The 14434-nt window shown below is 44.4% G+C and overlaps 1 protein-coding gene across 2 annotated transcripts in view; it reads right to left on the reverse strand.

The window, feature by feature from the left end:
• Nucleotides 1-1584: 1584 nt before the first annotated feature.
• Nucleotides 1585-14434, reverse strand: part of LPIN1 (lipin 1) — a 159122-nt gene continuing 146272 nt past the window's right edge. For both annotated transcript variants that reach the window (XM_011965275.1, XM_011965276.1), the window contains exons 19-22: nucleotides 13698-13850; nucleotides 9346-9460; nucleotides 8439-8542; nucleotides 1585-4368 (exon numbers count right to left, since the gene is read on the reverse strand). In XM_011965275.1, coding sequence (XP_011820665.1) covers nucleotides 4209-4368; nucleotides 8439-8542; nucleotides 9346-9460; nucleotides 13698-13850 — 532 coding nt within the window. In that variant the 3' untranslated portion in view covers nucleotides 1585-4208. The remainder of the gene's footprint in view (nucleotides 4369-8438; nucleotides 8543-9345; nucleotides 9461-13697; nucleotides 13851-14434) is intronic.

Genomic DNA, 14434 nt, shown 5'->3' on the forward strand with positions numbered 1-14434 from the left:
ACAGAGCAAGACCCTGTCTCCCAAAAATAATAATAATAAAATAGTCTTTAAGTAATAAAGAGCAGAGGCAGACAAATGTGAGTGGAGACGTGACAAATCTCTCCTGGAGCAGTGGATTAGGCCGCACCAAGTTTCTATTGTCGGAATCAGTTTTTTTGTTTTGTTTTGTTTTTGAGACGGCGCCTCACTCTTGTTGCCCAGGCTGGAATGCAGTGGCGCGATCTCAGCTCACTGCAACCTCCACCTCCCAAGTTCAAGTGATTCTCCTGCCTCAGCCTCCTGAGTAGCTGGGATCACAGGCGCGTGCCACCACGCCCAGCTAATTTTTGTATTTTTTTTTAGTAGAGACGGGGTTTCACCATGTTGGCCAGGCTGGTCTCGAACTCCTGGGCCTCAGAGGATCCGCCTGCCTTGGCCTCCCAAAGTGCTGGGATTACAGGCGCGAGCCACTGTGCCCAGCCTTATAGGAGCCAGTTTTTTAATTTTTTAAGATGGGGCCGACTTAACTTTCCTCCAGGACAGCTCCCCTGTTCTAGGGCTGTAGTAGGGCCACGTGCATTCCCTTTTCCTGGAAAGGGCCCTCTGGGGTCCGATGCTGATGGTCAATGGCCCCATCGTCAGCCTTCCTTGGCTTCTGATGCAAGAGTGCTGATGTGCCAGTGTTTGAGAACCAAGCTGTAAAGCCTTTTTAACACTCAGGCAATCACAGCTGAGACACTGGGGACATCCAAGCCCCCGAGCTCATTTCCCCGGCACATGTGAGAGCTGCCTGCAGAGCTCCGCCAGCACGCGGGCATCGACAGGCCAAAGACAATCGTCTAGGCGAATTTTTATTTTAAAAGAGCCCACACACTGAAGTCTGAGTTGGAACAAATCCGTGACGGTGTTCAACAAAATGAGGTGTTGTTTCTTAAGACGCAAAAGCATTACTTCCACAGGCACCTAGAGATGAACCGTTTGGATTTGGGCTTCGTTAGGAATTCAGCCTAGTATCTTGACCAGCTATGTTGCATTTAGGGGGCCAATACTTTTCCATTTATTCCAAAAACGCTTAGGCTGATGCAGGTAAATCAATAGGAAGTCTCCAGCCACGTCCACATGTAAAATCAATAGGAATTATGACAGTTTTCAGCTTATATGATTGCACTAGTCAAGGATTTTGATTCATTCAAAATGAAAAATGAATCTGGGGTTCACCGCAGAGAAGAGTTGAAAAAATGAGGACAGCAGATGTGAGGCTGGGGAACCCCCATGGGCTAAACACGATTCTAGGTCAGGCCCTGGGAGGCACTTCATGAAATTCACTTGACTGAAACCTCCCTCCTCCTGAATCATCCCACCAGGGCAGGGAGGGATCCCGGGTACAGCCTTCTCGTCTCTTTTCATCTCTCCCATCCCTCCCAAGTGCATAGAGAAGGTTGGTCTTTTACCCATTTAAATCTAAAACATCAGGAAAAACATGTATTCCGAATAGTGAACAATTCATAGCCTGAAGATTTTTTTTAGAATATGCTTGATAACACACCCCAGAAAAATCAACAACTGAGTAACTTACCAAAAATTATTTAAAATTCACACACCTGATTTTCAGAGAAGTCTTTCATCGGTCTCATTTATTGCAATATTTTCTAGCTTTGCATCCAGTATAACACAATGAAGTATCACAGTGATTTTTATCGTTGCACCAGCATATACAAATACAGATCAAATGTAAATAAAATGTGCTTACAGTGGTGATCCAAACATAAAACTGCAAAGGGAATTCTCTTTGAAAGTGTAATTATTTTTCTCCAATGTACCAGGTATATATTTTTCTCTATGCCAGGTATACATATTTTTCTTCATCACATGTGACAAACATCTGATGACGTGTCACTAAGTGGGATTCATTTCCATAGGGCAACTTTGAAATGTGTGGTCCAAATACAGCATCCCAGCACATGACCTCAGCATCACTGGGTTATAGTCATGGACACAAAGATAAACTAACTTGCATATGCATGAGTGCAGCCCATATAGAAATCTCACTTTCAGAAGCCAGAAGGCAGGTGTTAATATGCCAGCCTTGCCAGGGCTCACACTGAACTTGACACAGATCTGAGAGTGTGACTTTCTGGAAGGCATGCTCTGTTTCAGGGTGCAGTGATGTGGAAGTTTAAGGTACATCAAAATTCGGGGTCCAAAATTGCATGCTCTGAAAACTCCGCCTGCAGAGTGTGCTGGGGCAGAGGGTTGCCCGACTGCGAACTGCATGGGGGATACGTCCCCCCATTCTCACAGCCAAAGCTCCTCCTAGGTGCAAAGGAGAAACTGTGTGCACCTTCGCAGGCCCATGAGCTTATACTTAGTTCAGAGCAGTTAAAATTCACTCAAATACCCTCATTGCGTAAAGAATGAATATAGCCTCTTTAGGTTACTAGTGAACAGGCGCAGAGAAGTTAGTTAAGGCAGGCCAATTTTTTTTTTTTTTTTTTTTTTTGACACGGATTCTCACACTGTCACCCAGGCTGGAGTGCAGTAGCGCGCTCTCGGCTCACTGCAACCTCAGGCAGGACTATTTTTAATTATTTTTAATATCTCCAAAAGGAATCTGCACATGCACATCCATGTTTCTACAGAAATCTGCAATCGATGGCAGATCTATGTTTGCCTTTGTGTGTCCACACGAACCATTTGGCAAAGGCATCCAATGCTAACAGGGCCCACCAACTACAACGGAGGCAATAAGTCTGTGGATTTTCTTTCACAGAAAGAGTAAAATTTCATTCAACTGTTCCATTTTTTGCCTCCTGTAATTCTAACAAGGAAATTTAAATAGGAAAATGTTTCAATCGTTGGAGTAAAACACTCTTTAAAAAAATAATGCTTCGAAAAGTAAAGCAAAATCTTTTACCAAAATAATTCTTTCACTTTTCAAACCGTTCTGTCCACAAGCCAGTGTAATAAACAAGTAAAAGAATCACATTCTGTCAGCTTAAAGAATGCCACTCAAATTATTACTTTTTCACTTGCCCTTAACTTGAGTGGAAAAAGCTAAGGAAAATAAATGACTCATAAATCCCAAAAGATCAGTCTATGAGAAAGAGAGAATAAGGCCCTTTGGATAGTCTAACACATACATCTTTTTAATATATTAATGACAGTGGTATAGAAAGACTATGACTAAAATGCCTACCACAGTAACCTAATCAGAGTAAAACAATAAATAATATCTAAAAGAATACAGTTTAACTTCTTGAAACTATTTTCTTAAAACCAACCAGTTTCTTTGGAGAGCTCTCAATAGAAGTCAGTTATCATTATCATTTGGCATAAGTGCGCTCAAGTCCACATAGTCAGCACCACCTTGCTGGATGGAAGGAAGCTGGCAGTGTCGAACTCATTCAAAATACTGCCTTAGTAATATTTACTATCATTTTAATCTAAGGCGTTGCAAAGTTACCATGAGCTAGATGAAGCGCATTCTAAATAAAATATCTGCCATAGATATATTAAGGCATAAATATTCCAGCCTTGAGCCACAAACACTGGGGGGAAATATGCCAATTAAATAGACTATCTTTAACGAAAGGAATTAAAGAAAAACTTATCACCTAAAAATGAGACTAGTCAGCAAATACTGTAAGGGGCCCATCCACGAGGCCAAGTCTGAGGCCAGGCCTGGACCCAGTGACGTCCGGATTTCTATCAGAGACCTCAGATCCAGGTCACATGAGCCTTCACAGCCCTCCCCACTGTATTCAGAAGGTGGTGGCACTAACATTGCTATAATGGAAACGCACCCCCTACTTTGCCAAAAACCGTGCCTATCTGGCATTCCTCGACTGACCCTGTCCTAGGCAGGGACAGCCCTCAGACAGCCACCCTCTGCCTAGGTTTCACAGCCCCAAACTGCACGTGAACCAATAGCTACTTGCTGGGGCAGGACGGAAAGGCAGCATCGTAACTGGCATTAAGCCACAACTGAGGAATGCTTTTCACGGTACAAATGCGCCCAACGCCGCGCCTAGAAAGTGCTCCCTTCCCACTTGCTTAGAAATGTCAGCCCCAGGGTGGGGCAGAGGAGAAATGCTTCTCACTTCTCTCTGCTGTCAGGCCAATGACGACGCGCCAGGCTCCCAGGTGGAGCTGTGCACTCCCGGGAGATTTATCCTTTAATGGGTGACAACCAGGCTCTGCACTGCTGGCAAGAGGCTGCTTGGGACATTTTACGCGGAGGCAGAATGAATGTCCTGGTTTTCAAAAGGTGGCAGTGGCTCTCTCCAAAAGGTGAAGTTACTGAAGGTATCCGAACAGGGAAAGTCTGAAGAATGGCTTCTTTTCAGCAACGGGAAAACGTGGTCGACTACTTCACAGAGTCTCACATACCTGGAAGGAAAGGGACATTGTCACTGCCACTGAGTGACACCAGCTCTGCACCCAGGGCTGTATGTAGAAGTCAAGAGAGATCTACAACCTCAAGGAGCAGACAGCCTACTTATTGACATGACTGAGGCCATTCTAGAATAATTTGTTATCGATTAATTGAAAATCAGAGATAAAAACGAAGAGTATACAAAGGAGGCATCAGAGAAGGCTCTGGGGAAGAGGTGGGTGGGATCCGACTTCACTTGAAGGACAGGTGAAGGGGAGACAGCCAAGCAAAAGACGGCAGGACGAAGTCAGCATGGCCAAGGGATAGCACCTGCTGCAGGGGTCACATATGGGACATTGGGGGAAGAATCATAGACAAGGCACATCTTTGGAGCACCAGACAGAGATTGCTTCATTGCGTAGTGAAAAGGAGCTGGGTCCTGGGGTTAAAGAGACATTAATTTGATGTTCAGCTCTGCCATTTACTAGCTGCGCGATCTTGGGCAAATGGCATAATCTATCTAAGCCAATTTCCTCCACTGTAAAGGGAGGAAAAGAAAAACTAGGCCACAGTTTTAAGGTTAATTAAATAAAATAACATATGCAACATTAAAATAATGTCTACTGGGTGCTCACATGTATCTAAGCGACAAATTATGAACACGTCTTCGAGAAAAAAGCCCCGGTTGGCATGACGGTCAAGAGACCTGGGCTCTCCTGCTTGCTGTAACCTTGGACAATTCTCTTGCCCTCTCGGCGCCCTGCATCTTTATAGTGTGTGGAGGTGAATTAGAGCAGGGCTTCCCAATGCTTCCTACAACGTTCTCTTGCTCTCTTTTTATCTGCATGCCCAAAAATATGTTGCATGTTAGTTTCTGTGGCTTTTACTATGAAAAGAAAGTTGCTATATTGAATATGCATGTTCAGACCTCCAGGCACCTCCCAACTGAGATTCTGGCACACCCAGTCCTCTGCCAGCCATCCCCAGATTCCTCCTTGACAGTCACTGATCCCTGTCTAGTTCCAAATTGCTAAGAACCTAAATTGCATGTTCTGAAGTATAAAATAATGTATTAAATGAGACTGAGTGTGTCTGTTTAATAAAGGACCTCCAAAGGACTGTTGAGAAACAGTGTGCTTGCACAAAATGGAAAAACGATGTCTCCTAATATAAAACCAAGAGTTATGTCTTTCCTGGGGATTCAAACAAACAGATTTTTAAAATACCTCCCGGCTTTAAGGCTTATTTGTCTGAGGTTTGTGGCTGCAGCAGGAGGGCCCCTCCCTGCAGGCTTGACTGCAAGGCTGCGGCGGGCACTGGAACCAAACCCACTCTCACACTCTCTGAGCGGCCAGGCCGAGTGTCATCTGCGCGCCTCCCCCAGACCGACCTCCACGCGCAGGGCTCCTCCGGAGCAGGCAGAGCTTATGCACAGACACTCACAAACGAAAGGGAGAAAGAACTGAGCTCCTCCCCCTGTGTGGCCCCATCCATGTGAAGACATTTCAGATGACCGTCCCAGTTCTGAACGACAAGCACTTACTTGGCTCAGAAATAGCTATACCAAGTTCAGTGCCAGAGAAATGTAAGCTCCCTGGGGGAGGAGATTTACTCTCTCACAGGAACAGCCCCACCTCAGTCCAGGTGTAAAACGACAACATCCCCTGGCAATGAGTAAAGTCTGCAGAGCTCCACCCCAGGCCAAGCCACGAGCGAGGTGTGCATTTTACCCCCGGAGCCTCCGTCCATGCGGTGACCTCAGAGGCCACCTAGCCAAACCCTCTCAGACGCTGGAGTCCCTTTTCCATGCACCTCATGGCAAGACCTGCCACGTTCCCATTCCTGGACAGTGTCTCATTGGTTGAAAGTTCTTTTTGATCCTGATATGTTTGGCTGTGTCCCCACCCAGATCTCATCTTAAATTCCCACGTGTTGTGGGAGGGACTCAGTGGAAATTAACTGAATCGTGGAGGCAGGTCTTTCCCAGGCTGTTCCCGTGATAGTGAATAAGTCGCATGAGATCTGATGGTTTTATAAGGGGCAGTTTCCCTGCACGAGCTCTCTTTCTGCCTGCTGCCATCCATGTAAGACATGACTTGATCCTCCTTGCCTTTGACCACGATGGTGAGGCCTCCCCTTTTATTTTTTTTTTTTTTTAAGATGGAGTCTCACTCTGTCACCCAGGCTGGAGGGCAGTAACGCGATCTTGGCTCACTGCAACCTCCGCCTCCCGGGTTCAAGTGATTCTCCTGCCTTCGCCTCCCAAGTAGCTGGGATTACAGGTGCAAGCTGCCATGTCCGGCTAATTTTTTTTTTTTTTTTTTGTATTTCTAGTAGAGATGGGGTTTCACCGTGTTGGTCATGCTGGTCCTGAGCTCCTGACCTCAGGTGATCCACCCGCCTCAGCCTCCCAAAGTGCTGGGATTATAGGCGTGAGCTACCGTGCCCGGCCTAAATCCTTTTTCCTGTATAAATTACCCAGCCTTGGGTCCGTGTCTTTATTAGCAGCCTGAAAACAGACTAACACAGATCCTAAACAGAAACCCACTAGGTCCTCTCCAGCCTGGGGAATGAGGGGGGAGCAAGAATAAGACATTGTCACAGTCAGCCACTTAGAATAGAGGAGGCAGCAGAAACTGCAAGGAAGGGTTAAGAAAGGAATCAAGTTCCTCCTGTTTTTCTGCCAATCAGGAAGCAGCCTGACACTGACTCGCCTTCTATAGGAGGGAACAGGGCCTTGGCTCCATCCTCCCCTCTCTGCACAAACCTTGAGGACTGCTTGGGTACTGGCATGACTGTAGGGTTAGAGGAGTCTTGTGGGGCAGCCCCAGGACTCCTGTTAGTCTAGAACTGCCCTACTGACACTCAGTTAGAATCCAACTGGTATAAGGACCATCTTGAAAGTAAAAATCTGCCCTAGAGGGAACTTAGCTCTCTCTCTATCTAAAATCACAGGAGCTACACGGAGAAAACCAATCCATAGGAATCTCCTAGAACCAAATTCCCCCAGTCTAACTCCTCCAGATAAAGAGGACCCCCTTGAGCTCTCTGGGGTCTCTAAGGCCAGAGGCCTTTTTTTTTTTTTTTTTGTCTAGCTCTGTTGCCCAGGCTGGAGTGCAACGGTGCGATCTAGGCTCACAGCAACCTCCACCTCCCGGGTTCAAGCAATTCTCCTGCCTCAGCCTCCTGAGTAGCTGGGATTACAGGCATGCACCACCACACCCAGCTAATTTTTCTATTTTTAGTAGAGACAGGGTTTTCCCATGTTGGTGAGGCTGGTCTCGAACTCCCAATCTCAGGTGATCCACCCGCCTCGGCCTCCCAAAGTACTGGGATTACAGGCGTGCGCCACCGCACCCGGCCTGCCAGAGACTCTTTTCCAGGTCTGCACAGACAAGACCAGAAGAGGTGTAGTCTCTGAAATGGACAAGGCAGGAAGACAAGGGTCTGCCTGGGCTGACGTCACCCAGTGGGCCCACCTCCCAACAACGTGGAATGAGGAAGTGCTCTCCATTCTAAGAAGTTAGGAACCCGACGGGGGCAGGATAAAGTCAAGAGTGATTCTAAGTACACAAGCATGCCTCATTAGAAAGAGTAATCCCATTTAGCCCACTGACTCAGGAAAACTAGGCTTTGACCAAAAAATATGAGGGGAATTCTTAACAATTACACAGCAACGTCTCTGGTAAGAAACATTTGGTATGTGAAGCGATATACAGTTCCTCATCTTTAAATATAGCTTCACATATTTCAGTTTGGTTACATTTCTCATTCACATTCTAGGCTTTCAAACCTAACTTGGCAAATCTAAACTACTAGTTTTCAAATTCATTCAATTCCATTCTGTAGCAGAATTTAACCACGAGTTTAAATTTTAGACCCAGAGGGGATCTGATTCAATTCCAGCTATCTAAAAATTATGTTTTGGACAAAATACAAGGAGTTGAAATACATTTCTTCATTATAAGAATTAGAGATTAACATCCAGGCAGCAAAGGGGAAGAGGTACACCACGAACTGGGAAGCGCCATTTTAAGATAATGGTACTGATATAATAACCACATAAAACATGTACAATACTCACGATGAGATGTTGGTCTTTGCATGTTCCTGCACCAGCTCTCCTTTAGGGTTCACGGTAAATATTCTATTCAAAGACACTCCTACTTGCTTGTATGAATACACATCCTATATGTGGAAAAGGTGATTTAAAGTGTTCATTAGAAAAAAAGAGTTCATTGTAAAAACAAGTCCATGGTATTTCTGACTTGATGAAATATCAAATTTTCATTAACCAGAGCTCTACCTCAAAGTGGTGCAGTGAAAGAATATCCTTTGATGGGAAACTGTTCAATTAGTTTTGCTCTCTGGGCCTCAACTCCCTCATCTGTTCAAGGACTGAGTTAAAGAAAAGACAACCTATCACGTCGCGCAATTCTAACATTCCTTCAAGTTATTCTCTGACCCATATTCCTACTTCATGAAAATCTCCCATAACTTTCAAAAGTAGGACTTTCCGATGCAGCAGTTAGTACCCAACTATATTCTCTAGAATACTTAGCTTTCTAGTAAATTTGGGCATACGTGCAAAATCTCAAAGCGCTTCTTTCATGATACGAGGCAACACTAGACGTGAGATGCTAAATTCGCCATCATGGTTAGGACTAATTTTGCGGTTCCCTTCTGGTAGAAAGAACCTAATCCGATTAAATGTTCTGCTTTACTGCTTTAATGAATAATTTGGAATTTGGAGTTTTAAGTCCCACATCTCAAGCTTTGACCCACCTGCCAACCTTCAAAGAACCCTGGAGGCCATAAGACAATTTGTAATCCCCTTCCCTTTAGATGTAGGCAAGTGGCTCTTCACCCGCCTACTGCTTCTGGGATGAGAATCTGACTCTACATATAGTTCTAGGATAGGGCTTTCAGATGACAGCAACCAGAAAAGACAGTCATTTCAAGGGTTTTTCCATACCCAATCTACTACTTACAGCCGGTCGGTTTCCAAAAGCAGCATAAAAGGGTTCTGTATTGGGGAAAAACAGGTTTTTGATGTCTGTCAAACACTGGACTTTAAACTTTTCTGGCTTCTTTTCAATCACTTCTCTGTTAAACAAATAAATAATAGATTAACATGAGAGGCTAAGCTTCCTTTAGCATCAAAATGTTTTTAGCTGACAAAGCTGCCACAACACTAAGAAAACTCAAATCTTCAAAAGTTTAGTGTGTATCAGGCAGTTCAGACATCCCAGAAAAGCACGAGATAGAAAGTAAACCCACACTTTCAAGTCTTTCTACAAAGAAAACACCAAGGATGAGCCATTTCACCAAGAGTTCTCCTGGTCACCCAGGAAACAAAGAATGACAGAGCATAAAAATAAAAAGGACGGGCCGGGCGCGGTGGCTCAAGCCTGTAATCCCAGCACTTTGGGAGGCCGAGACGGGCGGATCACGAGGTCAGGAGATCGAGACCATCCTGGCTAACACGGTGAAACCCCGTCTCTATTAAGAAATACAAAAAACTAGCCGGGGGAGGTGGCGGGCGCCTGTAGTCCCAGCTACTCGGGAGGCTGAGGCCGGAGAATGGCGTGAACCCGGGAGGCGGAGCTTGCAGTGAGCTGAGATCCGGCCACTGCACTCCAGCCTGGGTGACAGAGCCAGACTCCGTCTCAAAAAAAAAACAAAACAAACAAACAAAAAAAAACAAAAAGGAACATCTCTAAATTAATTCGATGAGGCTAGCTAGCATAACCTTAAAAACAAAACCGAAAAAAGAAAAGTATGGGCAAAGTATGGACCAATCTTATTTGGAATATAAGTGCAAAAATTCTAAAATATATATATGTGTGTGTGTGTGTGTGTGCACAAATTGTAGCAGTGTATAAAAGCTGGGTTTATTCCTGGAATGAAATAGCAATTTAACATTTAAAATCAATATAATATAACACATTATCAAGGTTAAAAGAGAAAAACATGATCATCTCAACAGATACAAAAAGGATATTTGATACCAGTTCCCTCCCAACTTCAAATTCATTTTTAAAAATATTTAAATTTAAAAAGATGATTTGATACAAGTTAACATCTAATCCAGATGAGAACTCCAACCAGGAATGGAAGGGAATGCTAAAAAACCTAGAGTGAACATCTTATTAACAGTGAAATAATGATGGTCTGTATCACCATGGCAATTCACTGCTGTACTGCCTGCTCTATCAAATGCAATAACGTAAGAAAAATAAATAAAAGTTATATATATTAGAGAGAATTAGGAGGAAAAATTGTCATCACAAAAAACAAATATGCACATTAAAAAGCTGAACCTACACATGAATTACCAGAATTAAAAAGGCTCTAATAAGATTAACAAGTCAATGTACAAAAAAAAAATCAATGTACAAAAACTAATCACATTTTCATGCATCTGAAACAAGTAGAAAAGGTAATTGTGTAAACAGTATTTTAAATTAAATTTTAAAATATAAAATGTCTAGAAATAAACCTAACAGAAGATGTGCCAGACCTTTATGGCTAAAATTATAAAACTTTACTAAAATACATTAGGAAAGACCTACACAAATGAAGAAATAGACTATACTCTTGGATTGGAAGATCTGATATAATTTTGAGATATTAAGTCTTCCTAAATTGCTCTACAGATTCGCTGCAATTTCAGTCAAACTCATAACAGAGTCTTGGGTGTTTTGATGCAATTTGAGTCTAGAAGCTACGAAAACGAGCAGAAAGCCAGGCCTAGCACTTCTGATGATGGGAAGGTGAGGAGCTTCTGAGCTGTGGGAGACGGGACACTATGGCCTTGGCCAATTCGTCCAGGCCTTTGCCAGTGGAACAAAACAGAAAGCCCCAAAACAGAACCACACATTCACAGATGCTTGCTTTATGACCACAGTGGCATCTCGGAGCAGCAAGGACAGGGTGGTCTTTTTAGCACGTGGTGCTGGGACAAATGAATATCCATGTAGGAAAAAAAGATTACATTGCACCCGCACCTCATTCTACCTAAATAAATCCATTCTTAGTGGATTATAGACCCAAATGTGAAAGCAACACCTTCAGATAAAATACAGGATTGTCTTCATGCCCACAGGTCAGAGAAGACTTTGGTAATACACAAAAAGCACAACTACAGAGGAAACAATACACTCAATGACATAAAACTAAGTTTATTTTCATCAAAAGCTATGAACTGGGAAAAGATCCCCACAGCACTCCTGACAAAGGCTAAGTGATCGCCATCCTGTGCTGAGAGCTTGTTTCTGCCCACTGCACCGTACACATATCCACCCACCACATTCCCCTCCTTCATTCTAATTCAAAACCTAGCGGTAGAATCACAACTGCACCCAGTCAAAGAGTTGTGCTAAGGAAGGTCATTTGTGTGCCCATCAATGATAGACTGGATAAAGAAAATGTGGCACATAGACACCACGGAATACTATGCAGCCATAAAAAAGAATGAGCTCATGTCCTTTGCAGGGACGTGGATGAAGCTGGAAGCCATCATTCTCAGCAAACTAACACAGGAACAGAAAATCAAACACTGCGTGTTCTCACTCATAAGTGGGAGTTGAACAATGAGAACACATGGATACAGGGAGGCGAACATCACATACCGGGGCCTATCAGGGGGTGAGGGGGCAAGGGGAGGGAGAGCATTAGGACAAATACCTAATACATGTGGGGCTTAAAACCTGGATGACAGGCTGAGGGGTGCAGCAAACCACTATGGCACATGTATACCTATGTAAAAAACCCACACTTTCTGCACATGTATCCCAGAACTTAAGAGTAAAATTAAAAAAAAAAAAAAAAAAAAAGGAAGGTCATTTGCGTCAGGGCAGACTTGGCTAGCAATTCTAGAGAACTCCACGGGACAGCTAGCACATGGAATGGCTGTGGCTTGATGGCAGCCCTGGGAAGGACCAGGCTGATGGCCACTTGCCACAGGAGCACTTTGGCCTTCCAAGAGGACATACCAACTATGTGATTTAGGGTTTTTAAAATAATTCCTTCCAGGGAAAAAGCAATATACCTTGGACAATGATATTTAAATAAGAAAATGAGAAAAGAATCACTTTAAATGTATAGATAGCGTTAGGATGTCAGAGTAACAATGTCGACTTCCTGCTTGGCCTAGCAAAGCCTTACTACTTAACACAGACTGATGAATGGCTTGTTGCAAATTGTCAGCATAACTAAGGGACACAATTTCATTAAAATATCAGGATTTCTATGGAGATCAATGCTGTTACCATAGCTCTGAGGACTTGAAATACACTAGGTTGTGCCTGACTTTTCTCCCCTAGAACATGCGTGTCTCAGTTTGAGATCCTTTACTATAGGAAAAAAGCTACTGCTTACACAAAACAACGCCGTGATGGAAAAGGTACCTACAGAGCTAAAGGAAAATACACAAGAATCAACACGGCATTGGGGGCCCATTTACATTCTTCCACTGTTTGCATGATTAGCAGCAGCAAACAGTTCATCTGGTCTTCAAATTCAGGCAGAATCACACCAATGACATTCATAAAGACCAAGTCTATGATACTTATAATCAGCCTTCAGCAGGGCCCAACGTCCCATGGTTGACCACAATAGATTTTGCTTTGAGAGGCGTCTAGTAAATTGCCCTGGGCCTCCAACTACGGGGACATCCAGGGTTTCCTTCCTCTAATTCCATGGGACCAGAGTTAGTCTCGCTTAGCTACCTTGATATGGCCTAGTAGATGAAGGGAGGAAGGCAATCAGAAATTGGCTAGTGGTCTGTTAGAGGACCCTTAAAACAAGCAGTGTTCCCAGAACTCTAAGACAGAAAATAACAAGAATGATGGGTGGCAAAAGCCAGGTGGATGATGGTGGTTGGTAGACGGGCCACTTAAGGATCCCTAAGGAGATGAGATAGAGGCTCATTGTCCAAGGGACATTAAGATTCAGCCAGGCTACTCAAGAAGAGATGGAGCAGGAGAGTGACCCAGAAAGAGGGGAACAGCATGTGCAAAGGCTCCAAGCAGAGACAATTGTCTGGGAGACACAGACTGAGATGCAGAGACGAGAGAAACGCGCCTGGAGAGGAGGGGAGGCGCGGGCCATGAGGAGCCACCAGGCGCCAAGCTCCTGAGTCTGGACTTGGCCTGAAAGCCGTGAGGAGCCAATGCAGATGTGGACCTGTGTTTGGAATGATTTTCCTGGTGCCAGCTATGGAGCATGGACATTGGTTGGAGAAAACCAGTGAGGAAGCTATTCTTACAAAAACTGCAGTTAGGAAGAGAGAGGGTCTGAACAGCCCCACAGATGTAGGTGTAGGGAGCAGGCCTGGTACCTGTGCAGGGCAGAGAAGAGGCTGCTGGGACTCAGCAGCAGGGGCCCCTGGGGCAGCACCGTGCCCCTCTCGTTGACCCAGTGCAGGTAGCCCCGCGTCATGTCCGCCATCCCGATGGCACGGGCAGAGCAGTAGAGAAATTTATATCCGTTCCTGAAAGACATAAAACATTTATATTTCATGGTATCAGAAAATGGAAACTTTTTGCATTCACAAATCCTGATCCAGATCTGTTCTGAAGAATGGCACTGTTTCAAGTTCCCCCACATACAGAAGTCCACATTCTACAAAATCTTGCTTACAATTGAGAAATAAGCTTAAATACATTTCACTGTAATTCACTAAGCACTTTTGCGTTCCCCACTTCGCTTAATCCTCAGGAGAACATGGCTAGATGAGTATTTCCCTCTGGTTTTACTGCTATGGAAACAGGTTCAGATGGATGAAACTGGTTCATCTGCCTGCGCCTGAGCCCTTCGTACTCCCCCTGGTCCCAGCTCTTGGCTAGAGCCCCTGCGACAAGTCCACAGCCACCTGCCAATTCACACACTTTGCTCCAGCATTTGCTTCATTCGCCCCTACACACACCCCATTAAATTCCTCTTCTCTTTTGGGTAATTCACATCAGCACATAAATATTCTGCAATCCCTCATTTCATCCTAAAAACAAGCCAAGCCAGAACAACCACACACACACACGCGCGCACACACGCGTGCATGCACACACACACACACAC

Source organism: Mandrillus leucophaeus, unplaced genomic scaffold, assembly GCF_000951045.1.
Source record: "Mandrillus leucophaeus isolate KB7577 unplaced genomic scaffold, Mleu.le_1.0 Scaffold72, whole genome shotgun sequence".
Taxonomy (NCBI): domain Eukaryota; kingdom Metazoa; phylum Chordata; class Mammalia; order Primates; family Cercopithecidae; genus Mandrillus; species Mandrillus leucophaeus.